Genomic DNA, 27,106 nt, shown 5'->3' with positions numbered 1-27,106 from the left:
GTCTTAACATATATTCTGACAGCTAAAAAGTTTATGTCTCCAGAAGTTATCCTTTTTAATGAGTTTAATAAAAAAGAAATTCAGGAAATGTGGTAGGCCAGCAGGAGGAGGAGTTTTTGTACGGGGGCCTTTTGATTCTCCTACTTTTTAGGGCCATAAAATAACATAAGCAAGTTACTTGTTTCATTTATGGTAATCATTAGCCCGACTCTAGATATTTAAATGTTCAGAAAACTACATAAGAATTTAAAAATAATAATTTTATAGAAATACTCTATGCAAATTTGTCACAGAGTTAGTAATAATAATAACTAATGATTAATAATAATAAATGTCTACTAAGCAAAGCCCCTAGCATCTTGCATCATGAACTTGAATCTGTGCTCTGCCACTTACTGATTAAGTGACTTTGGCCAAGTTAGGTAACCTCCTTGAGTCTTAATTTTCCCCACCTGTAAAATGGGAATCATAACATTTCACAGGGCAGTTGAGAAGATTAAGCAAATCATGTATTACAAATCCTTAATACTGAATAAGGACTCAATCAAGTTTGTTGTTACTGTGATTATCATATGAAACAGAATGGTTGGCAGTCTTGAGAGGCCCCATTCAAGAAATATCCTGCCTGATGTCATTTGCAGGCATGAGAGTGATGGTGTGATTTTGAGGTTGTATCATTCTTTAACTAAGAAGATTGTTTGCTTAGTTTTTATCTAAACAAATCTCAGGGCAGCTCTAAATGTTTAGCAATGACATCTATGATATAGATTAATAACATTCTGACATTTTAGGGAGACTTAAGAAGCTCAGAATTAATACTCAAAATTAATTTTTCTAATTTCAGAAGTTGAATTTAGGTATTTGTATGAAGTAAAGAAATTCATATCTATGTGAACAGAGTTTCAAATAGAAGCACCAACAAATGCTTTGGGAAGAGGCAGCCTCATTGGGATGCCAAGATCGATTCTCAGTGTGACTTTTCTGAGGAGAAATACTCATTTACATGTGTTTCTTCTGGAGTGTTTGCTTAGCAAGGAACTCACCTCGCTGATTTACAATCATACTTGTTAAAGCCATCTCTACCTGGAGAGATAATGGATAACAAGAAGACATATTTTACCTTACATTCCCACATCTAGTAAACTGAAGTAGTAAGTGATTCATTTGAGAGTTTAATTCAGAGTACCTGTGTTGGACAAGGAAATGGCAACCACTCCAGTATTCTTGCCTGGAGAACCCCATGGACAGAGAAACCTGGCGGGCTACAGTCCATAGGATCGTAGAGAGTCAGACACGACTGGAGCAACAACACACACACACACACCTGTGTTGACATTGAAGTTGCTCAGTCGTGTCTGACTGTTTGCGACCCCATGGACTTTAGCCTACCAGGCTCCTCCGTCCATGGGATTTTCCAGGCAAGAGTACTGGAGTGGGGTGCCATTGCCTTCTCCAGGAGCTCTTCCTGACCCAGGGGTCGAACCCAGGTCTCCCGCATTGTAGGCAGACGCTTTACTGTTTGAGCCACCAGGAAGTCCTGTGTTATATTAGTATTTTACTGACGTGACTGTACTTATTAAATAACAATTATTTTTAAATTTCCCAGTATGTCTTTTACACAAAAAATTATTTAAATGATAATGCACTCTAAACTAGATATCTTTCTGGTTACTTTAAGTACATAACCCATTTACAGAGTTTATATTTGCATGACTTACATGAACATGCCCTCTGGGGTCATTCGTCCTGCTTGAATTAAGTAAATTCCAAATCGAAATCCCACTGCATAGGCAAAATATACGAAGGCGTGGCTGAATGCATAACAGATTCCAATGATCTGTGCTTTCTTCAAGGTATTTCTGAAATGCACAAAATTTACCAGATAATGGGGCATGAGGTATAGCAAGGTCTTTTAAATAAATGTAGAGTAATGAATATAGAAAACAAGATAGATTATTATTTAGAATTTTAGAGAATTTTTTCTAAGAATTAAAAAAAGAATTCACCTTTTTAACTACTAATAATTATTACAGAGAAAACAACAAAAAAATAATGATTTTCCCTATAGCTCTATGTCTCTATAGTTCGATGTAACAAAACTGACTCCATGTATTTTCAAATGAATGGGCAAGGTCTGTTAAAGCAGACCTAATGAAAGAGTTAAAGAGATTTGGCTTAAAAATATTTTCTATCCTAATCTTGCACTAAGAGAACAAATGGTGGAAATTAAAGGGCATTACTAACCAAAGAAGCATGAGTGTGAAAGAATACAAAGCTGTCTTTCTGATAAAGTAAGGAGGGCTAGTTTAAAATTAAAAGAAGTGATCGCATTTGATGCGTATATATTTGTTTTAAAATGTGAACTATTTTAGAGATTCAATATAAAGGGCTAAGCAATATTATTTTCTTTCTTAGATATTATTATTTCCTCAACCTTGTTTCATGGAAATAATAAAATGCTCACCCAGTTATAGTTCATGGCAATGTGAGAGGACCTAAAACATATGTTCTAAATGTGCTTACTCTCAACTCCTCTTTCTAGTCTCCTCTTGGTGGACTTATGTGAGAAAGTCTGATATGCCATTATTAGGAATGATTCCAGAGCAAATGAATTGGCAGGCAAACCACTGCAGTCACCCGGGAGTACTGCCTTTATAGGAATAAACTATAGTTAATACAGTCAGTATGAATCTACAATCACCTGTGCTGAGTCTGAAGCGTCTCCTCATACATTTGCTCAAAGGCTTTTTCTCTTGTTAATGACATTATAGTACGTATATTCTCCACAGCTTCAGTTGCTATCTTATAAAACAAGATAATAAAAGAGAAATAAAATTAGTAGTGGTTAAACTTCTGATTGTGAATTACAGTCACATCGAAGACATGTTAAGTACATCAAGTCAATAAGTTTTTCTGATGAGTTTTCTTAGCTTCTTTTTTCCTTTCCCCAAAATAAGATTGTTGTTGTTTAGTTGCTAAGTTGTGTCTGACTCTTTTTGCAATCCCATGGACAAAATAAGATAAGAAAGTAATATATCAGGATAATACACTCAAGGAAAATTCCTTTGGAAAAGATTTAGTCCACTGATCTAAATTTAGCCTTCAAGTCTTCATTGAATTTCTATTTAAACTAGTTCCATAAGCAGAGGGATCAAATGTTAGTCAACATTATATCCATATGTAACTATGCAAAGGAGCTGTCTTATGAATTATGAGCTAATTCAAGAAAAAGACAGCAGAGAGAATCAAATAAATAATTATTTCATTCTAGCACAGAAATGCAAACAGCAACCTGTTTGCAACTTAGGAACACTGCCATAAAGTAACATAGAGTGTGGCTTTTCAATTCTGTATAAGATATTTTATGGCTATTTTAAATTTTGATTTCTTTAACCTTAAAAGGATATTTATTTATTCAATTATTTGCTGCACCACACAACACATAGGATCTTGGTTCTCCAACCAGGGATCGAAGCTGTGCTCCCTGCAATGAAGCATGGGTTTTTAACTACTGGATTGCCAGAGATATCCCTTAAAAATGATATTTAGTTTAATTATATTAATGCTTCTTCATAGTTACATAGTTTTCAAAAAGAAGAGGTATCGAAAATGGAGGAGACTTTTGGCTTAGAATAATTTGGACATGAGAACACATGTTGATCTGAAAGAGAAATTTCCTGCTTTCACAGTCTGTTTCCAGACTGGCAGAGTGGACTGTGGAACAGATGAAGACCTAGGTAGACACTCAAGGTTATTTGAAGGGGACTTGGGTTATGGGAGAGAATTGGATATCTGGACCATGGTCAGGACACCTGGATTCTGCTCTAAAGTCTTGTAATTTCAAAAGAAACTCAAAGAAACCTCCATTTGTAATATTTTGTGGATAAGATAATGGATAAGAATGCTGAAATCTTGAGAAAAATAAAGAGAAATGAACACAAAATCTTGGGTTCACTTTTCACAAGGGAGAAAGGACTAATAAGAGAGACTTAGAAAATAACCTTCATTTTTTAAAACTAATATGGTCATTTTAAATCTGAAAAATAAAACATTTGATGATTTGTCCAAATCTATACATGCAACCAAAGAAGGACCATATTCTTACTGGTCCATATTCTAAGTTTTGGTGTTTGGTAAAGTGACAGATTAAAAAGCCAGTAGGAAAAGGACACGTTGCCTATTTGACTGGAATTATTAATTGTATAGTTTGAGGTTACTCTAATAATGCAAAAAGGAAAAAAATCAAAGATTTTTGATTTATAACTAAAGCTCATGATGTGCTCCCTCATAGCTCAGTTGGTAAAGAATCTGCCTGCAGTGCAGGAGACCTGGGTTCAATTCCTGGGTTGGGAAGGTACCCTGGAGAAGGAAACGGCAACCCACTCCAATATTCTTGCCTGGAGAACCCCATGGATAGAGGAGCCTGACAGACTACAGTCCATGAGGTCGCAAGAGTCAGACACAACTTAGTCACTAAATCACCACCACCATGACGTAAAAATTAAGATGAATAAAATACAATTAATTAGGGCCAGATAAACTTGGAAGTAGTGATAATTTGCAAACACGTGGAGGGCTGAACAAAATTTCAACCCTAGGAGTCAAATACATGCTAAACAGTTCAGTCTTTGCTCAAGTAGACATTCTAAAGGTCCTTATCTAGTGCAGGAAAGGTGGAAAGGTCCAAGGGTCATGAAAACTAGATTTATTTGAGCCCTGTGCTTCATTGGATCCCTATTCATGAACAGGTGACTGTATCATATTAGATACATATGTAATATGATATTTAATATGATACTATATCTAATTTAATATATTAGATCTATATCTATATCTAATCTATATCTAATATGATCAGTCACTGTGATTCAGACCATAAGGATATTAAAATCATTTTCATACTCAGGCATGTTCACCAACTTTGATATAAATCTTTAATACTATATCTTGGGCTGGATGGCCAAGAGAAGACTTGACATTTACATGATGCAGCTTCCTAAAGTCATGAGAAACAGGTTTTGGACCTCTACTGAGATGAAAACTGAGAAGGATGGAAGGTCCCCAAAAGCAAACAAACAAAAAAGTAGACTATCATCTAAGGGATAGGCAACAGCCTGGGAAAGTAATATACTACCTGCAACTACAGAAAAGGGAGGATAGAAGATGGATAGACACTCAAGAGGGATGTTACATAAGAGATTCTTACTTTGGGTGAGTGGCTGGATCAAATGACATCTCTTTCAATTCTTAGATATTATGGTACTACATTTCCAATATTTCCCTAAATCTCTACTACAATGATAATTGTTATGAATATGACTGATCTTGGGAAAGTTACATGTGGGTTTAGTTGCTAAGTCATGTCCAACCCTTGCAACCTCATGGACTGTAGCCTGCGAGGCTCCTCTGTCCATGAGATTTTCCAGGCAAGAATAGTGGAGTGGGTTGCCATTTCCTTCTCCAGGGGATCTTCCCATCCCAAGTTGAACCCTGGTCTCCTGCATTGCAGGCAGATTCTTTACTGACTGAGGTACTAGGGAAGAAAGTTATATATGTCAAAGCATTTTCTAAGTAAATACATTGTTCATTTTGACCAGTATAAAGTTTTGTTTTAGGCACTCCCAATAGCAGTACCTTGCCTTGCATTTAGTAAATATTATATTTCCTCTTTATTTTGAAAAATGAAACAACTGTAATTATTCAAGAAATTTAATTATTCAACAATTAGAGAGTGGGTAATCACAATGTTAACAAATTCCCCCACAATTTGCTAACAGTAATAATGACTGACATTATTGAGTGCTTATTGCCTTCCAGATACTATTGCGTATACCTAATAAGACTGTTTTCTATAATACTCATGAAGATGTATAAGTGGATAGTATTTTATTTCTACTTTACAAAAGAAGAAATTGAAGTCCAGAAATGTTGATATAACTTGCTCATATCACACATTTGTTAGTGATAGAATCTGGATTCTAATTCAACCAATTTGACTGCTAGCCCATGCTCTAAATTATGTGCCCCCCTATTGCTATGACATATCTATACCCGTCCTAAACTTATTTGTATGGATTTCAATACATATACACCACTTTACAGATTCTTAAGAAAGGAAGTTAATGTTAAATATGGAATCTCTTATTGATTTTCTCTTAAAATGTTATGATGGTAGCAATGGTCTTTCTTTTACCTTTCCAGCACGCAGAAGTTCTTGCTTATCCTTGTTGGCAAATCCAGTCATTGCTGTTGTTTCAATCATTCCTGTGAGAGCAAGTACTGGAGCAATACTCAAAATCAGCAGTGTCATCTCCCATCCGTATATGAAGGAAATGATAACTGAAAGTCCCATATTAATTGCATTTTGTGTTAAGACACCAACTCTTGAACCTGTTGCCTATAATCAGACATAAATTGGGGAAAAGCCAGTCAATTTTAAGTTTATAAGAATTGCTATGATAGTTTCTTGCAAAATAAGGGGTTTTTTTTTTATTTATACGTAGATTTTTATTTTGAATATATTCCATAACATCTTACAGAAAACCCAAATGAACTTTTGGGTCAACCCAATAATTAGAGATTGTTTTTTAGTCCCTCAGTTGTGTCTGGCTGTGATCCCATAGACTGTAGCCTGCCAGACTCCTCTATCCATGGAATTCTACAGGTAAAAATATTGCAGTAGGTAGCCATTACAGATTCTTAACCATCTAGAACACCAGAGAAGTCCATTTAGAGATTAAATAATATTTAGAGTTTAAAAATGTCCTCTACTATGGGGTCACTATGTTTTATTTGTATGCCTTATGTCCAATATTGTTGTCCTTTGAATTGTTCCTATTATTCTTTGAATGTATTATTGGTTTCTGATACAAAAATATTTTCTAGGCCCTACACCTTAAATTTGTCATTTCTTCAAGGAGTCTGAGTTCCTGTTAGTAGAGGATGTTATTTAGAAGTCAATATATAGTGCTAGTTGTGTTCATTATCAGTGGAATGTTAGTGGATATAACGGTGGAGTGTGTGTGTGTGTGTGTGTGTGTGTATGTGTATAGATGCATGCACATATTGAAATCTATATTTATTTCTCTCTTTACATTTCTTGAAATCCATGGGTTTATATCAATACATCCAGTTTCAATTAAAAAAACACAAGATTATTATTTCTGGCTTTCTCCCTTCTAATATTTGTTATCCACTTCTTCAATAGTAAGAAACCTAGCTCCCATTTTCTTTAATAGAGTTTCATGATCAGTCTCTCTGCTATCATGCAGATCATGACCAATCTGCTATCATGACCCCTGTCTCTGCCCAGGACGCATACCCTCTCCTCTGCATGCTCTGGCTTTGCTTTCCTACATGAGCTTGGTGCCTCATATGAATGCCCGACTCACCATATGTGGTCTCCAAAACCCAGTCCTGCCCCTTCCTCTTACACTGAAAAAGGGCTGGTACTCTTAGCTACTGTACTATAGTATGCTGAATTGAATGAAGATATTCACTGAAGTATATCCTTTGTATATAATATCTTCCCTTTTCTGCACTTTATAACAATTTCACTCAGCAAAGTTCTACAGAGGCAACATCAAGATAGAAAAGGAGTTGGAAACATTATGATATAAGATAACGTAAAAGAAATTTGGGGAAAACTTAAAATAGGTAGAAATATCTTCATCATTGTTTTATGAGAACTACAGGTCTTGAAATTTTAATCTCCTTTATACTGGGATGAAAAAAGGAAACCCCTATTTACCTAGAAACATAGCTACAATCAACTGAGATATCAATTCACTTTTTAGAACATATGTTTTGCTCTGATCATGAAAACATGGTCATTGGAAAAGGTCTAAATAATGTTTAAAATGACATCCTTCCAGACATAAATACATACACATTCAGATTAGGATTATTGTGTGTATTCAGCATTGTATCCTGCTTTTATCCCTTTATATTATACTGCAAGCTTTTTCGTCAGTCATTAAATAGTCTTCAAAAATTTTTTAGTAAATTGCTTCCAATTTTTCACTACTAAAAACAAAGACGTAATGAGCATCTTTGTGCAAAATCTTTGTGCTCATCTTTTATTTCCTGATATTAAATTCCTAGCCTGGAATTATATGTTAAAGGGTATATACCCTTTCATTCTTCATAAATATTGTCAAATTGCTTCTCTAAAAAATGATATTACTATTCACTGACGTACCCCACTCCCAAATTAGTATCATCATTAAAATAACATTAATGAAAAATCTTCTTTCCCCACAGGGCTCTGTGAAGTAAAAAGTTGCCCAGCTGTGTTCAACTCTTTGTGACCCCATGGACTATCCATGGAATTCTCCAGGCCAGAATACTGGAGTGGGTAGCCATTCCCTTCTCCAGAGGATCTTCCTGACCCAGGAATCGAACAGGGGTCTCCTACATTGCAGGCAAATTCCTTACCAACTGAGCTATCAGTCAGGGCTCTGACTTACTCCTAAAAAATTTTTTATGGTTTTAGTTTCAAGACTGCATTTCATAATGATTCACTATTTTCCCATTTTTCACTGAACAATCAAAAAAAACTCCCCAAAGTAAAAACAAATAACAATAGCAAATACCAAACAAACCACTAAATACTGAAAATTCAGACAGACAGACAGGTAACATTTTAAATATGCCTTTGGGTATTTATTACAGACTGACTCTAATCTATGAGCTTAAAATAAGAACATCATTTGGTACTTAATACTTGCTCACACTCTGTCTCTTGAGGGTTCTGGATGATGCAGAGATATATGATGTGTATATTATGACTGAATTGTCCTACACCTCCCACCCAAACTCATATGTTGAGATCCTGACTCCCAGTTCCTCAGAATGTGACTGCATTTGGAGATAAGGTCCTTAAAGAGGTGATTAAGTTAAAATAAGTTTTTTGAGGTTGAACCCTACTCCAATATGATTGGTTTCCTTATTTTAAAAAAAGGAAATTTCAATGTGGACATGTTTGCATGGAGGAAAGACACAACAAGAAGAAAACTATATATAAGTCAAGGTGAGAGGATGCAGAATGAAACCAACCATGCCAACATTTTGATCCTGGCTTTTAACCTCTAGAGCCATGAGGGAATAAATTCCTGTTGTGTAAGCCACTCAGACTGTGGTACTTGGTTACAGCAACCTAGCAAACTAATATACTGTCAACTTGCTCCTTTCCTCCCACCCTCACCATGAGTTTCAGAGTTATATAGATCATATAGTGGGATGAAGAGGCTGTGGAACTTAAGCACTCGTAATGTTGAAGGTCCCACCCCCACATCAAATTAACTGTGGAATGCCCCTACAGCCACATAAACTGTATATATTTTTCTATAAAATAGAAATATTAAAAAAAATTACAATCAGGTTTTGTTAAGAATAAGATATTCTTTTAATATAAAATTCATCTATATATTACTAAGAAATTACTTGCCATCAATTACTTGATACCTATGATTTGTAGGCCTTTATACATTCATTAATTTCCGCTTTGTAGTTTCTTAGTTTGAAGTCAATGACTTTTCCTTTTTCAGATGACAGTTCTTAGCACTATATCTATATTAACAAAAGTATGAAATATATCCAGTGGACAGTTATTCTTTTCTGTTTGGATATTTCCTATTAGGTGGCCATAATATAGTTCTTTTCTTTACTGCCTTCCTCCATTTTTATCCTATTTTCTTTAAAAATTACAATTCTTGACAGTAGATCAAATGGAAGTAAAGAGGTAGAAAACCAGAAGAGGAAAGACAAAGTATGCTGAGGATTGTAGCTTTTGTGTATAAAATTATGCAGTGTGCTGGAAAGAGAGATAGAAGTACAGTAGATGAACTGAAGATGCCACAGTAGATGAACATTTGAGAATCACTGAAAATTAGGCTATACACTATGCATACCAAACTCATGTCTAAAAACATTCAAGTGTAAACCTGCCAAATTTTTGATGGAACAGTCTTGTGTTTGAACTTTTCGTTTAGGACATAAGACCTTTCTATAAACTGACTTGTACTTGCATATCCTTGTTTATTCAACAAGCTTGAGTTATCCACTTTTGTACTAATCTGCTTCTTAAAAATAAGATCATATACCTTTCTATGTGGCATTTTAGTTTAAGCTACCAGAAACTTATTGAAATATACAGTCAATGCAGCCATGGACAGGCCACAATCCCTGCCTTTTGGTGATGGTAGCAGGATAAGAAGGATCCAAATATATCTTTCTTATTCCAGGAAGAATTAAAAAAAAAAAAAACAATTCAGTCTTGAAAAATACTATAAGAACTAAAGGAAAATAAAAAATTGCCTTTAAAGCCTAGAGTAATAGTGTAGTTCTGGAAAGAATTTAGAACTGGAAATCAGAAGAAATTTAATTAAACTTCTTTAGATTCTTTATCATTGTGCAGAAAAATAGAATTTTTCCTTGAGAATTAAAAGCAGAAAGTCATAAATAGTTCTGCAGATAACCATTATGGAGCATCTACTATGTCCAAGGTACTGTAATAAATGTGGGGAATACAACTTTGATAAGAAAATTCCAGAAAATGGCTACCGTAAGAAGATAAATGGAAGTAAACTCAGTATGTAATTGTAGAAATAAAATTCCATATGGCAGGATTCCTGCTTCTGGCTAACATGAACAGAAGGAATGAATTTGTCCTTTCAGCTGAAACAAATAAAAAATAGACAAAATATATGAAACAATAAGTTTCAAGATACTAGACCTAAGGCAACCAAGGGAAATGGGAAACAAACAAGCTAAGCCCTATGATTGCCCCAGCTTACGCCTTGAAAGAGCTTCAAGGCTGTAGAATAGAAAGGGTGAACTCTAAGACCTCTAAGACAGAGCCCACCAGACTAAGTGGAATAGACAAAGCTGAGAGTCTGGAGAGGCCAAAGAAGCTAGAGTTTGCAATACAGAACACTAAAGGTATACAGAAAGAAATCTACATATCCAGAAAGGGCCCCTCTTGAGTATTCAATTGAACAATGCATGTGTGAAGGCTAGAAATAGTGTTTGGTCATACCAGCCTGACTGGAAAACCTCATTATTCACCCAGCATTGAGTAGCGCATGTTCAATGTCTTGCCTCAGTAGTTGACTCCAGTCTTGCTTAATAAATCTTAAAACCAAGACCCGCCTCCCAAAGATCAAACTGTTTCCAGGTAATTTAACTGCATCCCAGAACAAGACAAGAATATTTATAGAAATACAAAAATATTCAGCACCTAAAAATTTATATTCACAACATGTGGCATCTAGTCAAAAATTATCAGGTATGCCAAAAAGCAGCAAAAAAGGACCCTTAATGAGCATAAAAATCAATAAATTGAAACTGACTCAGAACTGACAGAAATGTTAGATGTAGCAGATAATGGCCTTAAAAGTTATTATAATTGTATAGCATACACTCAAAAAGTTAAGAGATAAGGAGGATAAATGAAAAAGACCCACATCAAATTTCTACAAATCAAAACGTCAGTGTCCATAAACAAAGTTTTATTGAAACACAGCCATGTCTCTTTGTTTACCTATTGTCTATGGCTATCTTAGCGCTAAAATGATGGAAGTTGAGGCATTGCTAGAGAAACCTTATGTGCCCCTCTCCTCACTTTGTATTGCTGCTCAGTGTGAGACAACTGTAATTTGGCAGCATGTGGAGTGCCACGTGTGTTGCTGTACTATGGTATTTTATTCAAATTTTAAAAATTACCATTGATGTCCATCATTTAAAGACAAGAAAGGAAGAGAAAAGTGGACTTTGGGAGGTCTGCTTTTAAGGCACAATAGGCTGTGGATCACTTTGTGTTCTAATTAGATGCCACAGTGTTGTGTTTATTATGCTATGATACTGTATAGTTCTAAAAAGAAACAGAACAGGTCAACATTAGGAGACAGCACTCATCATAAAATTCCTAATTCACAGGAAAGTAACATTTATAAATATTAGAAAATTAAAATGGAATAACACATCTTAACAATTTATTCATAAAACTAAAAAGTGAAAATGAGGCTGAATCTAAATAAGTTTCTGAGCAGCTCATTTATTAGCTAAGTAAAGAAAGTCACAGATAGTGAGTTAATTAAATCATGTTTGATTGCAGTAGTGGAAGAGATGTGTTCAGAGAGCATAAATTTATATCAGATGATGTGAAAACTATTGCTCAAAAAGTTGAGAACAACAAAAATGTCAATGATCAATTGAAAATCAAGCTAGGTCATTTTAAGTAGTTTCCCTGGCTCTTGATGGATTGACCTAAACAGTTATACTGCTTAATTCTTGTTTTTTTTTTTGATGAGTCAATGTCAAGTTTGAAGTGACTGAAAAATTAGCTGCTATGGATAATCTGTATGCAACAACTACAGTTGAGAATATTTTCAAAGAAGTTGAGACAAAAACCTAGACGAGTACAACCTAAGTGTAACCTGCTAAGATGTATTACAACCGATGGTGGCAAAAATATTTGTAGAGGAAAAAAAAAGGTTTAGTTGGACAAATTTATAAAGTTTGTGAAAATGAAGGTGTTTAAGGCTTGTTGTTGTTCATTGTATTCATATTATTCATTAATAAAGTATTTTGTGAAAAATAAATGAATTTACTAAAAGAGATGGGAATACCAGACCACCGGACCTGCCTCTTGAGAAACCTATATACAGGTCAGGAAGCAGTTAGAACTGGACATGGAACAACAGTCTGGTTCCAAATAGGAAAAGGAGTACATCAAGGCTGAATATTGTCACCCTGCTTATTTAACTTATATGCAGAGTACATCATGAGAAATGCTGGGCTGGAAGAAGCACAAGCTGGAATCAAGATTGCTGGGAGAAATATCAATAACCTCAGATATGCAGATGACACCACCCTTATGGAAGAAAGTGAAGAGGAACTAAAAAGCCTCTTGAAAATGGAAGAGGAGAGTGAAAAAGTTGGCTTAAAACTCAACATTCAGAAAATGAAGATCATGGCATCTGGTCCCATCACTTCATGGGAAATAGAAGGGGAAACAGTGACAGACTTTATTTTTTTGGGCTCCAAAATCACTGCAGATGGTGATTGCAGCCATGAAATTAAAAGATGCTTACTCCTTGGAAGGACAGTTATGACCAACCTAGATAGCATATTGAAAAGCAGAGACATTACTTTGCCAACAAAGGTCCATCTAGTCAAGGCTATGGTTTTTCCAGTAGTCATATATGGATGTGAGAGTTGGACTGTGAAGAAAGCTGAGCGCCGAAGAATTGATGCTTTTGAACTGTAGTGTTGGAGAAGACTCTTGAGAGTCCCTTAGACTGCAAGAAGATCCAACCAGTCCATTCTAAAGAAGAACAGTCCTGGGTGTTCTTCTAAAGCTGAAACTCCAGTACTTTGGCCACCTCATGTGAAGAGTTGACTCACTGGAAAAGACTCTGATGCTGGGAGTGATTGGGGGCAGGAGGAAAAGGGGACGACAGAGGGTGAGATGGCTGGATGGCATCACCGACTCGATGGACGTGAGTTTGAGTGAACTCCGGGAGTTGGTGATGGACATGGAGGCCTGGTGTATTGTGATTCATGGGGTCGCAAAGAGTTGTACACCACTGACCACTGAACTGAACTGAACTGAACTGAACTAATTACACATTTGGACCAGTATGCTCAGTGAAGTCCATTTGTCCCTATAGCTTTCTCTTATTTTTTTGGTCAAAAGCGGAAGTTGAATTTCTTGATTTGTCTTCCCAACAGTTTGTGGGTTTAGCAGCGGTAAAGTTTTACTATGGAGTATTGAGTTCAGGACTGAGATTGAAATTTTTCTTTATAAGAAGAACCACCTTGAACCACTATATTAAGTTTTGCTATAGACTTGATAATGTCTCAATGAATTCAACCTAAAATTGTAAGGCAAACAGCAATTATACACTAACATTATACTGTGATAAAGTGATTTCAGTGACTACTCACATTGTTAAGTAATGTTAAGCTGTTTTATACTCTTTCCATGTCAAAAAATTTAATCAAGAAGTGAGGTCACCATTGTCTAGGCAATGATAGCAGAGCTCTACCTAATCAATTCATTGGGCTCTTGGAATTAATAAATGAAATTTCTATTTCTTGGGGGGCAATGTAACTATAGTTCTGATGAGGAGAATTTTGGAACTAACGTTGTGTCTGTCAGTGGTATATCAAGTGGATGTTGTGGGCTTCTTAAGGACAAAAGTGAGGTAAGACTTCTGGTTGGTGAAGAGGAGTTGCTAAAATATACAGAAACAGTACCTTGTAATTCTGTGAAATTCAGTCTCCCAAGAATTTAAAATGGCTCTATACCTTTAATAAAACTACATTTTACACAGAAAATAGTCTGTTGACAGCTGTACTGGCAGTAAGCCATTACCTTGGGCTGAAATAATGCCAGTTAAAATGGTTGTATTCAATCAACTGTTTCATGAATCATTTTGTCCTATAACCTTATTTCACTAACATGTTTTTCTCAAGACTCTCAGAGTATCAGAACATCTAAAAATGACCTGGAGCTTAGACTTTTGGTCATTAGTAAGGGTTTCATAATAATATTTATGTTATTAAGGGGCTAGTTCATGAACATTCACCCTATTACATTTGATAAAAGTAACATGTGACTGAAATTGCATGATGAAGAAACTGAGATGGAAATATATCTTCCTCAAGTTGATAGGAAATATGACCCTGAATTATTGTTTTCTGATTCATCTCTAGTGTGGTGTATCTTTGTGAGAAAAGAAATACTGGTCAAATGGGATTTGGAAATAATTCTTCCTTTGATAGAGAATCCATTCAAGTTGATAGAGAATCCATTCAAACCTTGGCAAAGCAAGGGTTTATGTGAATTATATGCTAGTAGACACAGTCTCCGGAGAAGACAATGGCAACCCACTCCAGTACTCTTGCTTGGAAAATCCCATGGGTGGAGGAGCCTGGTAGGCTGCAGTCCATGGGGTCGCACAGAGTTGGACACGACTAAAGCGACTTAGCAGCAGCAGCAGCAGCAGATACAGTCTCATTCTTTGTATCCTTCTTTTGTTGCTTTGCTTTTCAAATTCTGCAACTTTAAATGGGTCATTGAGTATTCTAGCCATCTAGTCTTTAGCTATGGAGAAGGCAATGGCACCCCACTCCAGTACTCTTTCCTGGAAAATCCCATGGATGGAGAAGCCTGGTAGGCTGTAGTCCATGGGGTCTCTAAGAGTCGGACCCGACTGAGTGACTTCCCTTTCACTTTTCACTGTTGGAGTGAAAGAGGGATTGGAGAGGGAAATGGCAACCCCCTCCAGTGTTCTTGCCTGGAGAATCCCAGGGACAGGGGAGCCTGGTGGGCTTCCGTCTATGGGGTCGCACAGAGTCAGACACGACTGAAGCGACTTAGCAGCAGCAGTCTTTAGCTACTACTTCTTATTCAATGAAAATGATTTGACTTGCCCAGAAGTTATCATGAGAACGACATTTACTAACTGCAACAGGAAATTTTCAAATGATCAAATGGTATTAGTCAAACGCTTATGAGGAACCACACTGACAAATATTCTCATTAATTTCTCTTGATAAGAGACAACATTATCATTTGACACAACTAAGAGATTTTAGGAAAGCAGTGTTGGTCTTTAGTACTAATTTGTTCTTTTCATTCAAGTAAATACTTACTAAAAGAAATGTCTTACTTATAAAGTATAGCTGGAAGTAAGAATTCCTACTTCACTGAATTCTTAAAAGATCTGAATGATGATAGGTAGTAAGAGAAAAACATTCACACAGCAAAGGAAAAAAAAAAGTTTTGTAGAATGGAGATCCAAATGGAATTATAGGGACTGATATTTCTGCCAAATTTAGTGAACCCTTGAATTTCTAAATACAGATGTTGCCATTCATCTCATTCTATTGTGCTATGGAGGATTATTGCTATCCTCATTCCTTAATGACTAAGTGAAATTCTATCCATCATTTTTTTCCCATTTATATCAGTAAAATCTAGCTTCTCAGCCTTACTTTAAAATTTAAATGCTATCCAATGAAATTTAGAGCCTTGTTTTAAAAATTATAAAAAAGAGTTTCAGGAAGCGATGAAGATGATGCCCCCTTTCCTTTTTAGGTCTTTCTACATCATAAAATTAGTTTTCTAAACCAATACAGAAGCATGTGAATGTTTATAATTGTAACCAACTTGCTCTATTCTCTAGTATTAGAAATCTATTTCCTTGAATGTATATATTGAAAAAGAGGTTTTGCAAAAGTTACTAAAATTAGAATAGTGGCCATGTCTTGTGGAAATAGCTTCCAAAAGAAAATACAATTTTGAAGAGCTGTTTTAGTTGACAATTTGTTGCTGTGATAGCAATGCTGTAATCAACATTTCAGCATTTCTAAACAATAACAACAACAACCAAAAACTGTTAAGATTTTTCTGTCCTTCAGAGGTGCATCATTGACTTTCCTTTTCTCCACATACATAAGGAAAAATGAAAGTTTATAACTGGTAGAATTCTTATTTTAACAAAGAGAGCAAAAACTTTATCTCACTTAAATTCAAAGTGGAAAAATTTTGTTTTACATTTCTTTTCTCAATCGTAGTTGAAACTCCGCTTGTAATAAAAGATTAATTTTATTAAAATAACAGGATGAAAGCTAATAAATTACTCTTTATCTTCCATACTATCCTACTCCCCACACTTATTTAAGCATCACTTTGACATACGTTATGCTAGTCATTCTGTCATTGATTTTGAATATTGTGCATCAGTGTACATTTTGTTTACACCTATTGTGACCAGTCATGATTACACATAACTCTTTAACTTGATCTGTATAACAACAGCACAGAACCATTTCCAGATACACATGAATTTAACTTGTTACATATTACTTAAATGAGATTTTATTTTCTGGGGGGAAAGAAAAATGAAACTTTCTTCTTTTAAAACTTCCAAGTTATTTGTGTGTTTTAATTTTGTTACTGTATCTTATATTACTATCTAATTCTGAGCTTTTTTGTCTAACTCATTCTTGGTATTTTCTGTAGTCCTCTGGTTATCCTATTATGTGTCCTAAATGCCCCTTATTTTTAGTTAAAAATGTCCAGAACTGAAACGCTTCCTTATATCTTTCATTGAGAGCTTCCTGTTAGCCCTGAGACTTAGCTGGTTTCCTTAATGATGTGGGTCATCTCAGCATAGCTCACATATATGCAAAGACACATATGTGTACATGCACTCATGTGTAACACAAACATACACCATTTAAAAATAAAAGCAATATACATACTCCTTGGATTTGTGCTATATCTATGGCTAATATTGTTGTCAAGGCTCCTGTGGTGTTTTCTTTATCATCAAACCAGGAAATATCCTAAAGAAAAAAGAGAATTAAAATGGTTATCAAAAAATTCTTTGACTTGTGATTGTGCTGTATTAACTTGTGCTGTGTGCCTATTTGCTCAGTCATGTCCAACTCTGCAGCCCATGGACTGCAGCCTGCCAGGCTCCTCTATCCAAGGGGATTCTCCAGGGAAGAATACTAGAGTGAGTTGTCATGCCCTTCTCCAGGGGATCTTCCCAACCCAGGGATCGAACCCAGGTCTCCCGCATTCCAGGTGGATTCTTTACTGTCTGAGCCACCAGGGAAGCACTATATTAACTTTGAAAGCATTTATTTGCCTGCATCTTTACTCACAGGCATTTAAATTTGTGGAGCAAATAAATTTTTTTTCTTACTTCATGAAGATCTGTATGTAGATACAAACTGAAGAACTTAAGCCCAACAGCTTGGACTCTTTACCATGCTACAACACTATATAATAATCGGTGTTTAAAATGATCATTTTGAACCACCAAGTAATTTGTGGAGAGCAGATTTTACTAAAAAAGTAAGGTAATGCACAAGACACCTTAGAAATATTTCCAAACTTTCTGTCTAAACTTAGAAATGATTTAAAAAAAAAATCTGTTTCCTTCTCTTCAGGACCTATATAGGCAAGATTTTCCCTGACACTTTACATTCCCACCTAGATCTTATAAGTACTGGGCATTGTGAGAAGCTAAAGAGGCAGAAAGCCTGCTGTAAAACCCGTGCAGCCAAAAAAGCATGCAATTTGATAGGTCAAAAATACACACAATAAAAGCATAATGTTATAACCAATTTCATTTTCAACATCAAATACAGATAGCACTTAGCACTTCTCAACTTTGAGGAATGCTGATTTTCTTTCCTTAGCTATTGAATGTTTCCTCCCATGCACTCAAACTACTTAAACCTCTTATGGCTTAAAACTGTGTGGAGACTGGCTCTAAAAATGACTGATTTTTAGTGAGTGAAGAGCAAAAGAATTCTTGAATTACTAAACCCAGCCAGGGCCCTGATGCCCAGGTAACATGTTTCTGCCAGCTAAGGAAACAAAAACAAGACAGATAGAAGGTGGTGCATTAATCATGCTGCTATGTAAGAAGAGAGCCCCTGTGGAGGAATATGAGAGGGGTCAGGGGGATTGCAGTCCTAGCATGACATCACTACTGTGTAAACCCCTGGATTGAGAAGGTGTCCCAGACAACTTAGGGTCTAGATGCTCAAAGGGCATTTTATAGAGATCACGATCTGCAAGATACAGTAGTGGTGTTGAGAACAGAACCCCAGTCAAGAGCCTATCTTATTGTGAACACACACGAGCGGTAATTTTAACTACAGCGCTCCTGATCTAGAAGACATTACTTGGTTTTTATTGTATACTAGCAGGCTTGATCCCTGGGTTGGGAATATCCCCGGAAGAAGGAAATGGCAACTTAACTCCAGTATTCTTGCCTGGGAAATCCCATGGACAGAGGAGTCTGGTGGGCTAGAGACCATGGGGTTGCAAAGAGTTTTGGACAGGACTGAGTGACTGAGCATGCACTCATAGAACATATATATATATATATATATATATATATATAGTTTACACTGCATAATTATTTCTATATTTCAACATGACATGGAAATTTTAGATACAATATAAAGTAAAAGTATAAAAAATAATTTATTATTTAATATTACATTCCTGATTCTGTTGTTGTTGTTCAGTCGCCCAGTCATGTTGGACTCTTTGTGACCCCATGGACTGCAGCATACCAGGCCTCCCTGTCCCCCACCGTCTCCTGGAGTTTGCCCAAGTTCATGTTCATTGCATTGGTGATACCGTCCAGCCATCTCATTCTCTGATGCCCTCTTCTCCTTCTGCCTTGATCTTCCCCAGCATCAGGGACTTTTCCAATGAGTCATCTGTTTGAATCAGATGACAAAAATACTGGAGCTTCAGGTTCAGCATCAGTCCTTCTAGTGAATAATCAGAGTTGATCTTTAAGATTGACTGGTTTGATCTCCTTGCTGTCCAAGGGACTTTTAGGAATCTTCTCCAGCACCACAGTTCGAAGGCATCAATTCTTTGGTGTTCTGCCTTCTTTATGGTCCAACTCTCATAACCATACGTGACCACTGGGAATACCATAACCTTGACTATATGTACCTTTGTTGGCAGAGTAATGTCTCTGCTTTTCAACACCCTGTCTAGTTTGTTATCGCTTTCCTGCCAAGAAGCAATCGTCTTCTGATTTCATGGCTGCAGTCACTGTCCGCAGTGATTTTGGAGCCAAATAAGAGGAAATCTGTCACTATTTCCACCTTTTCCCCTTTTATTTGCCATGCAGTAATGGGGCTGTATTTTATTGGTTTTTTAAAAAATATTTAGTCTTAAGCCGGCTCTTTCACTTTTCTCCTTCAGCTTCATCAAGAGGCTGTTTATTTCCTCGTCGCTCTCTGCCATTAGAGTGGTATCATTCGCATATCTGAGGTTGTTGATGTTTCTCCCGCCTATCTTGATTCCAGTTTGTAACTCATCCAGCCTGGCATTTCTCATGATCTGCTCAGCATATAGGTTAAACGATCAGGGTGACAGCAGACAGCTCTGTTGTACTCCTTTCCCCATCTTGAACCAATCAGTTGTTCCATACAGGGTTCTAACTGCTGCTTCTCAACTCAAATACAGTTTCTCAGGAGACAGGTAAGACAGTCTGGTATTCCCATCTCTTCAAGAGCTTTCCATATTTTTCATGATCCACACAGTCAAAGGGTTTAGTGTAGTCGATATAACAGAGATAGAAATTTTTCTGAAATTCCCTTGCTTTCTCTATAATCCAGCAAATGTTGGCAATTTGATCTCTAGTTCCTCTTCCTTTTCTAAACCCAGTTTAGACATCTGGAAGTTCTTGGTTTGTATAATGCCGAAGCCTAGCATGCAAGATTTTAAGCATGACCTTACTAGCATGGGAGATGAGTGCAATTGTCTGATGGTTAGCACATTCTTTGGTACTACCCTTCTTGGGAATTGGGATGAGATTGACCTTTTCCAGTCCTGTGGCCACTGCTGGGTCTTCCAGATTTGCTAACATAATGAATGCAAAACCTTGATGGCATCCTCCTTTAGGGATTTAAATAGTTCTGCTGGAATTTCATTGCATCCACTAGCTTTACTAACAGCAGTGCTTCTTAAGGCCCACTTGACTTCTCACTCCAGAATGTCTGACTCTGGGTGACTAACCACATCATCATAGTAACCTGGTTCATTAAGATCTTTTTTTATACAGTTCATCCATGTATTCTTTCCATCTCTTCCATCAGTGGTAGGGGAATAAACTCGAATTCCCGTGATGGTGAATGGTTTGTCTTGAAAACGAACCAAGATCGTTCTGTCCTTTTTAAGGTTGCACTCAAGTACTGTATTTCAGACTCTTGTTGATTATAAGGGTTACTCTGTTTTTTCTATGGCATTGTTTGCCCACAGTAATGGATATAATGGTCATCTGAATTAAATTTGCCTATTCTTGTCCATTTTAGTTTGCTGATTCTTAGGATGTCGATGTTTTTACCCTCTCCTGCTTGACCATATCCAGTTTTCCTATACAATACTGTTCTTTGCTGCATCAGATTTTACTAGCGTCACCAGACACATCAAAAACTGAGCATCATATCCACTTTGGCCCAGCTGTTTCATTCACTCTGAGCTATTGGTAATTTTCCTCTACTCTTCCCCAGTAGCATATTGGACACCTTCAGACCTGGGAGACTCATCTTTAAGTGTCATATCTCTTTAAAAGGCCTTTTATACAGTTCATGAGGTTCTCATGGCAAGTATACTGGGGTGGTTTGCCAACTACTCTTGCCTGGGAAATCCCATGGACAGAGGAGTCTGGTGGGCTACAGTCCATGGTGTCATGAAGAGTTTTGGACATGACTGACTGAGCATGCACAAACGCAATTATATGTATATATATATATGAGTGTGTGTGTGTGTATATATATAGTTTACACTGTGTAATTATTTCTATATTTCAGCATGACATGGAATACCCAAAGAAGTTTTAGATACAATATGAAGTATAAAAAAGAATTTACATTCCTGATTCTATAGTATAGTAATTGCTCTGATACATAAGGCAAAGGATACATATATGACTAGTCTTAGTCCTTATGTGATGATGTTCAATCAGCAAGATATCCAAACTTGCTTTTCAACAAGTTAGCAATTATTCACTCTAGGGTTTGCTTTTCAACATAGGCACTATATGCTGAAACACTTAGTATAGTTTCTGGAACACAGCTGGTATTGAGTAAAAATTAGCTTGCTTCTTATCTTCCTGATCGTGATATGATTATAAATTAGGTTAAGATCCCCTGAAGAATGGAACAGCTATCCACTCCAGTATTGTGGCCTGGAGAATTCAATGGACTGTACACTCCATGGGGTCACAAAGAGTTGGACACAACTGAGCAACTTTCACTTTCATTAAGTTTTCCGATACTAGAAAACCCATTTTCCTGCCAATAATTCTAATAGAAGTAAAAATCTACGGTAGTGGCATTGTAAGTGCTTGGTATGTTTTTGCTCATTTAATCATCACAAGTATAAGACAGATACTACGATTATCCATATTTTATAAATGAGAAGAAGGAGGAACTGAGAGATTAACTTGCCCAAGGTCAAACAGCTGGAAAGAACTGAGGCCAGGATTTAAACCTAGGCAACCAAATGTCAGAATTTTTAATCAAGCCATCCAACTGAAGCATTACAGTTGAGTTTCATGATATGTTTTTCCTGCTTCAGGATTTGTTACCTCAAATCTTTTTGGAGATTCCTTAGTGATCTCCACTAACACAATCATCTAATGATTTAGAGCCCCCTCCCACCCCTCCGCACCAAAGCCCTACCCAAATCAGTTTAGAGAGAAATAGGCAAAAATAAGCTTTACATCTTTTAAAAAGCCAAATGGATCTATAGGCTAATATTTATCATTGTGTGCTCACTTAGTCATGTCCAGCTCTTTGTGACCTCCACGAACTGCAGCCCATCAGACTTCTCTGTCTGTGGGATTCTCCAGGCAAGAATACTGGAGTGGGTAGGCTTTCCCCTCTCCAGGGGATCCTCCCAACCCAGGGATCGAACCCAGATCTCCCGCATTGCAGGCAGATTCTTTACCAGCTGAGCCATAAGAGAAGCCCTTAAACATAATAAACAGTGAGTTATTTATAATCACTGAAGTCAGCAACAATTTGAACATTCTTTTCAACTGGAAGGATCTCAAGTGATCAAATAAAATAGCAATTTTATACCTACAAAAAGACCACACCTGATTCCATAAATACCTCAACTTCAACTGAGGTTTCAAAATGGTTATAAAAAGCACTGCAAGTTTTAGCATGCTTTCTAAGACTTAAAAAAAAAAATTGTATCTTAGGGGAAAAAAACAAGTAACAGGAGTTAGGGCAAAACTGTACATTAGGAATTTCCCTTACTAACAGACAAAAGTGAAACTTCTACGACATTTATGAAGAAAAGGCCAATTACATTACTCTTTTTTCCAATTTTAAAAAAGCAAATATGCAGAAAGAGTACTGAAGAATGAAGAGGGAAAACAAATGGTAAGCTGAAAGGGGCTCAGTTGAATTTATGGGAGAAATGAATAATATCTGCTGAATAGCACAGTTTCTATTTGTGTCTTTGTATGTTCTGAAGAAGGAGAGCTTATAGTTTACAGGTATGTGTATTCTCATGGGCAGACACATTAATCCAAGAATGTTACTCTCCTCATGGTCACATGGCTAATGCTAGGCAGAGGATTAATGTCCAGTATCAGCCATCAGATATTGTTGGATTAACAATATCTACTGGTTAAACTGGCTTGCGGCCTTAGGATACTCCACCAAAAGCATCCTGTAAACCTCTAGAAAGAAGTTCAAAGTAATAATTGGAAAAGTTAAAATTTATATTCTTCTATTTAAGATATTCAGAAATTCAGGGAACATTTTCAAAAGTTCCTGGAAATTGAAAATAAATGTCCTTGAATGTGGGAAAACATAAATACACAAAGAATGAAAAATGAGCAGAAATTTTCAACAAATGTGAAATATAGTATTAGCCAATTAAAATCACACCTAATTTCATCAAAAATCTGGGGTAAAAAAATAAACTATTCATAGGAAAAAAAAAAGTACAAGCTTAATGAGAATTACACAAGATGTGTAGTCTTTAGATCATTTTATGATCCATCAAGTAGATTTTTGTTTTTCTGGATTGAGTGCTTCCAATTGTCTCTAACAGGACATTTTGAGAGAGGATGTTAGGTACCAACTGCTTCCAGTTGCTATGGGAAACTTACTCATTTTTTTTTTTTTAATCTGTAATCCTCTAACAGCACACAAAGGTGGAGGAGTTTTGTTACTCAGCAGTTCTTTGAGCACTACTGCTAAAAGTCACAAGATGTAAAAACTGGTTTTGATGACTCGGCTAGAGGGATAGTAACTCTACTTTTGAAAAGAAATGACCCTGGCAGGAAGCTATTTACTCCTGCATGGTGAGCTCCGGTGACAGAAAGTGTGGCAAAGGGCTTCAAATGATTACTGGCTTTCAGGGTAACCCAATATACCTCAGCCTCCTGAAAGAATTTTAGAGGTGCCAATCTGAGACATCCCTGCCATTTGCCCTCACGACTTACTTTTCAAGATTATTATTTGATTCAACTATTTTTAGTTATTGCATAGGTGTGAATGATTGTGTGTCGCAAGCTAGACATGTTATCTGAGTTCAGTACTCTTCTGATGCGGGCAGAAAGAATGACTGCTTTAAGAAGTCAGCAGTGAATGAGCACTATGAGAAATTAACTCCTCCTTTTTAAACATGTTCCTCGAGATACTGTAGTTCTTAACACTCCTTTTCAGTTTTAAGTTAGCCTTCCATTCTGATTCTAGAACACTATACATTGAAAGAGATTTGTCAAGATAAATGCAAGGAGCAAGGAGTGAACTCTACATCTTGTTTTCTGTAAGTTGCATTTTTGAACATAACAATTTTCGACTTGCTTCTGTTAGGAAAGTACACCACAAGAATTCTGATGTCAGATGCTGCTTGGGGACACAAAAAGGATGCTTTTAAATGATCAAAGGAAAGGTTATGTCAAGAAAATGTTTATGAAGAAAAAACTAAAAACTAGAATATTTAAAAACACATTTTAAATAAAATAAGATAAAAATAACTAACCACCAACCTGATATAACATGGCTTTAAATGCCAAGTGTCTTAATCTCATGGTTAAGATTTCCCCTGCTCTGCCATAAAATAATCCCTGGAAAAGAAACAAACAAAAATTTACATTTATTCTTAACTGTCTTTTCCATTTCTTTGGAATATTTAGTTACTATATTTACTTATTTGTATTTTATTTAGTTATATCTAGTTACTATTTTTAACTCAAATAGGATGACACAAAACAGTAATCACATACACAGTTAATTCATTAAAAGCTTACCTGAATAAAATAACTGACAAAGCAAATAACACCCAAAATTACAAATATCATGGAATAAATTTCTGCATCATGTTTTAATGTGGTTTTATCATCATTTTCAAACATCTGAAAAGGAGTAGATTTTTTAAATCAGGTGATTGGAGGAGAATATAAAAGAAAGAAAAAACTAAAATATTTATTCATCAGAATTTTAAAAATGAATTTAAACATAATAATTTCCACATATTTCTGGGGAAAAAATGCACCTCATTCTATCCTCTACATTTATTACATAAAATAAGAAATAACACTACTTTAATGAAAAATAACTCATCATAAATCCTCTCACTTAAGATATATCAATAAGAAATCAGACAAATGAGTCCTCTATCTGCTATTAATATCACTGTATATTTTCAAACAAACTATTGAAATTAGTTTTCTAATTAAAATATTTCTAATAACTCAGGTTTCTTAATATTCCTCTATTCAGAGTACCACCTGCAATATGAGACTTTTAACATGTCTCTAGAAATTGTTCCTAAAATTAGTAACTATACATATATTGGTATCTATGTTGACACAGCATCAACAGTCTTGGACTGTTGCTGTTGTTAAAACTGAAGACTTAACATGGCTCTAATAAGATCCTTGAATTCATCAGCTCTCCTGGGTCCCCAGCACAGTCCCGAACTCCTTATTTCCTCTTTCTGACTGGTAATAAAAAATGGTCATTGTTCAGACGAGTTGAAAGAAAGAGTAGCCATATTTGTCTCTTTTATTACTTCAGTGTTTTGGAATGCTGACACAGCACTGGAGTCAGAATTAGAAAACAAAGCAATTTCTTTACTGATTGCCCAGTTAACAAGGTACAGCCCAACACTTAACAATAGAGGCTGGCTTATCCCCTGAGAACATTAGCTAACCTTTCTATCATGGATCCCACACGAGGGGTGACCCACCACACATCTCAATTTTCCCCTTGTTGAGTTAAGGTACCCCAGGTCTATTCTCTCAGGTCACACTTTGTTTAAAATGGTTAAAAATATTAGTGGATTAGTTTTACTTACAGTTACAATTTTTGCAAAGATGATGGAAAATATTGGATGAACAGTTCCATTTAGAACAGAAGCCAGTGTCCCCAGAACCACAGAAGGCCATTCAGACTTATATAATTTAAAAATTTTTAATAGAGAAACTTCAGGAAGATTTGTCTATAGATAAAATGAAATACTTTGGTTATAACCAGTTTGAGAGCATAATGGAATCTAAAGAAGTTAGCCCATCTTGATTAGATCTATAATATAAAATATCAAATATAATAGGTAATAGAGAAGAAAGCAGAATTTCTCTTAGAAAAAATTTACTGCCTATATTACTGATAATGGTATCAAAACATAAAATAAATTTTATACAAAAGTGACTGTGCAACTTATCACCTTTTGGCATTTCACTCAGTCACTATCATTAAAAAAGTATAAATTAACACACGTGTGCTGATAGCTAAGACTTTAGAAGAAATCACAGGCATATTTTCCTTTACACCTGTTTAACTGGATTGAATATCATGCCCTAGCATAGGACAAAATCTAGATAGGGACTAAGCATAGACAGAAGGTAAAAGTTTTTCTAGCATTTTAGCTTGAAAGTTTTCTAGTTTCATTACTATTTATGGAAACATTTTTCTAATACCTTGGTTAAAAGCTTATTTTGGGGTTCCCAATTATAAGTTAATTGCTGCAATATCTGAGTATGTTACTTACAATCACCATGGTTCACTTTCCTTATCTTTTCGAGGAAGATAACAGTTCCTATCTTACAGGACTGTTTTTTTGTTTGGTTTGTTTTTTTTAGTTTTTATTTTTATTGAAGGATAGTTGATTCACAATGTTGTGTTAATTTCAGACGTACACCAAAGTGATTCAGTTATACATATATCCATTCTTTTTCAGATTCTTTTCTTGTGTAAGTTACCACAGAATAGTGAGTAGAGTTTCCTGTGCTATACAATAGGGCCTTGTTGATTATTATTATTATATATAGTAGTGAGTATATGTCAATGCCAGACTCCTAATTTATCCCTCCCCCATACATTTCCCCTTTGGTAACCATAAATTTATTTTCTAAGTCTGTGAGTCTGTTTCTGTTTTGCAAATAAATTCATTTGTATCTTTTTTTTTTTTTAGGTTCCACATATAAGGGATAGCATATAATATTTGTTTTTCTCTGATTTACTTCACTTAGTATGATAATCTCTAGGTCCATCTGTGTTGCTAGAAATGGCATTA

The 27,106-nt window shown here is 35.8% G+C and overlaps 1 protein-coding gene across 7 annotated transcripts in view; it reads right to left on the bottom strand.

Annotated features, from left to right (window-relative positions):
* The window catches only part of ABCB5 (ATP binding cassette subfamily B member 5), a 133,917-nt gene that overhangs the window by 34,413 nt on the left and 72,398 nt on the right, over window positions 1–27,106 (bottom strand). For all 7 annotated transcript variants that reach the window (XM_070787571.1, XM_070787573.1, XM_070787574.1 and 4 more), the window contains 7 exons: window positions 25,889–26,032; window positions 24,840–24,944; window positions 24,579–24,656; window positions 17,278–17,361; window positions 6,194–6,397; window positions 2,702–2,802; window positions 1,719–1,859 (listed from right to left, as the gene is read on the bottom strand). In XM_070787571.1, the coding sequence (XP_070643672.1) occupies window positions 1,719–1,859; window positions 2,702–2,802; window positions 6,194–6,397; window positions 17,278–17,361; window positions 24,579–24,656; window positions 24,840–24,944; window positions 25,889–26,032 (857 nt within the window). The remainder of the gene's footprint in view (window positions 1–1,718; window positions 1,860–2,701; window positions 2,803–6,193; window positions 6,398–17,277; window positions 17,362–24,578; window positions 24,657–24,839; window positions 24,945–25,888; window positions 26,033–27,106) is intronic.

The sequence above is a fragment of the Bos indicus genome, chromosome 4 (assembly GCF_029378745.1).
Source record: "Bos indicus isolate NIAB-ARS_2022 breed Sahiwal x Tharparkar chromosome 4, NIAB-ARS_B.indTharparkar_mat_pri_1.0, whole genome shotgun sequence".
Lineage (NCBI taxonomy): Eukaryota > Metazoa > Chordata > Mammalia > Artiodactyla > Bovidae > Bos > Bos indicus.
Note: the sequence above shows the minus strand (reverse complement) of the source record. Positions and strands in the feature narration are given on the sequence as shown.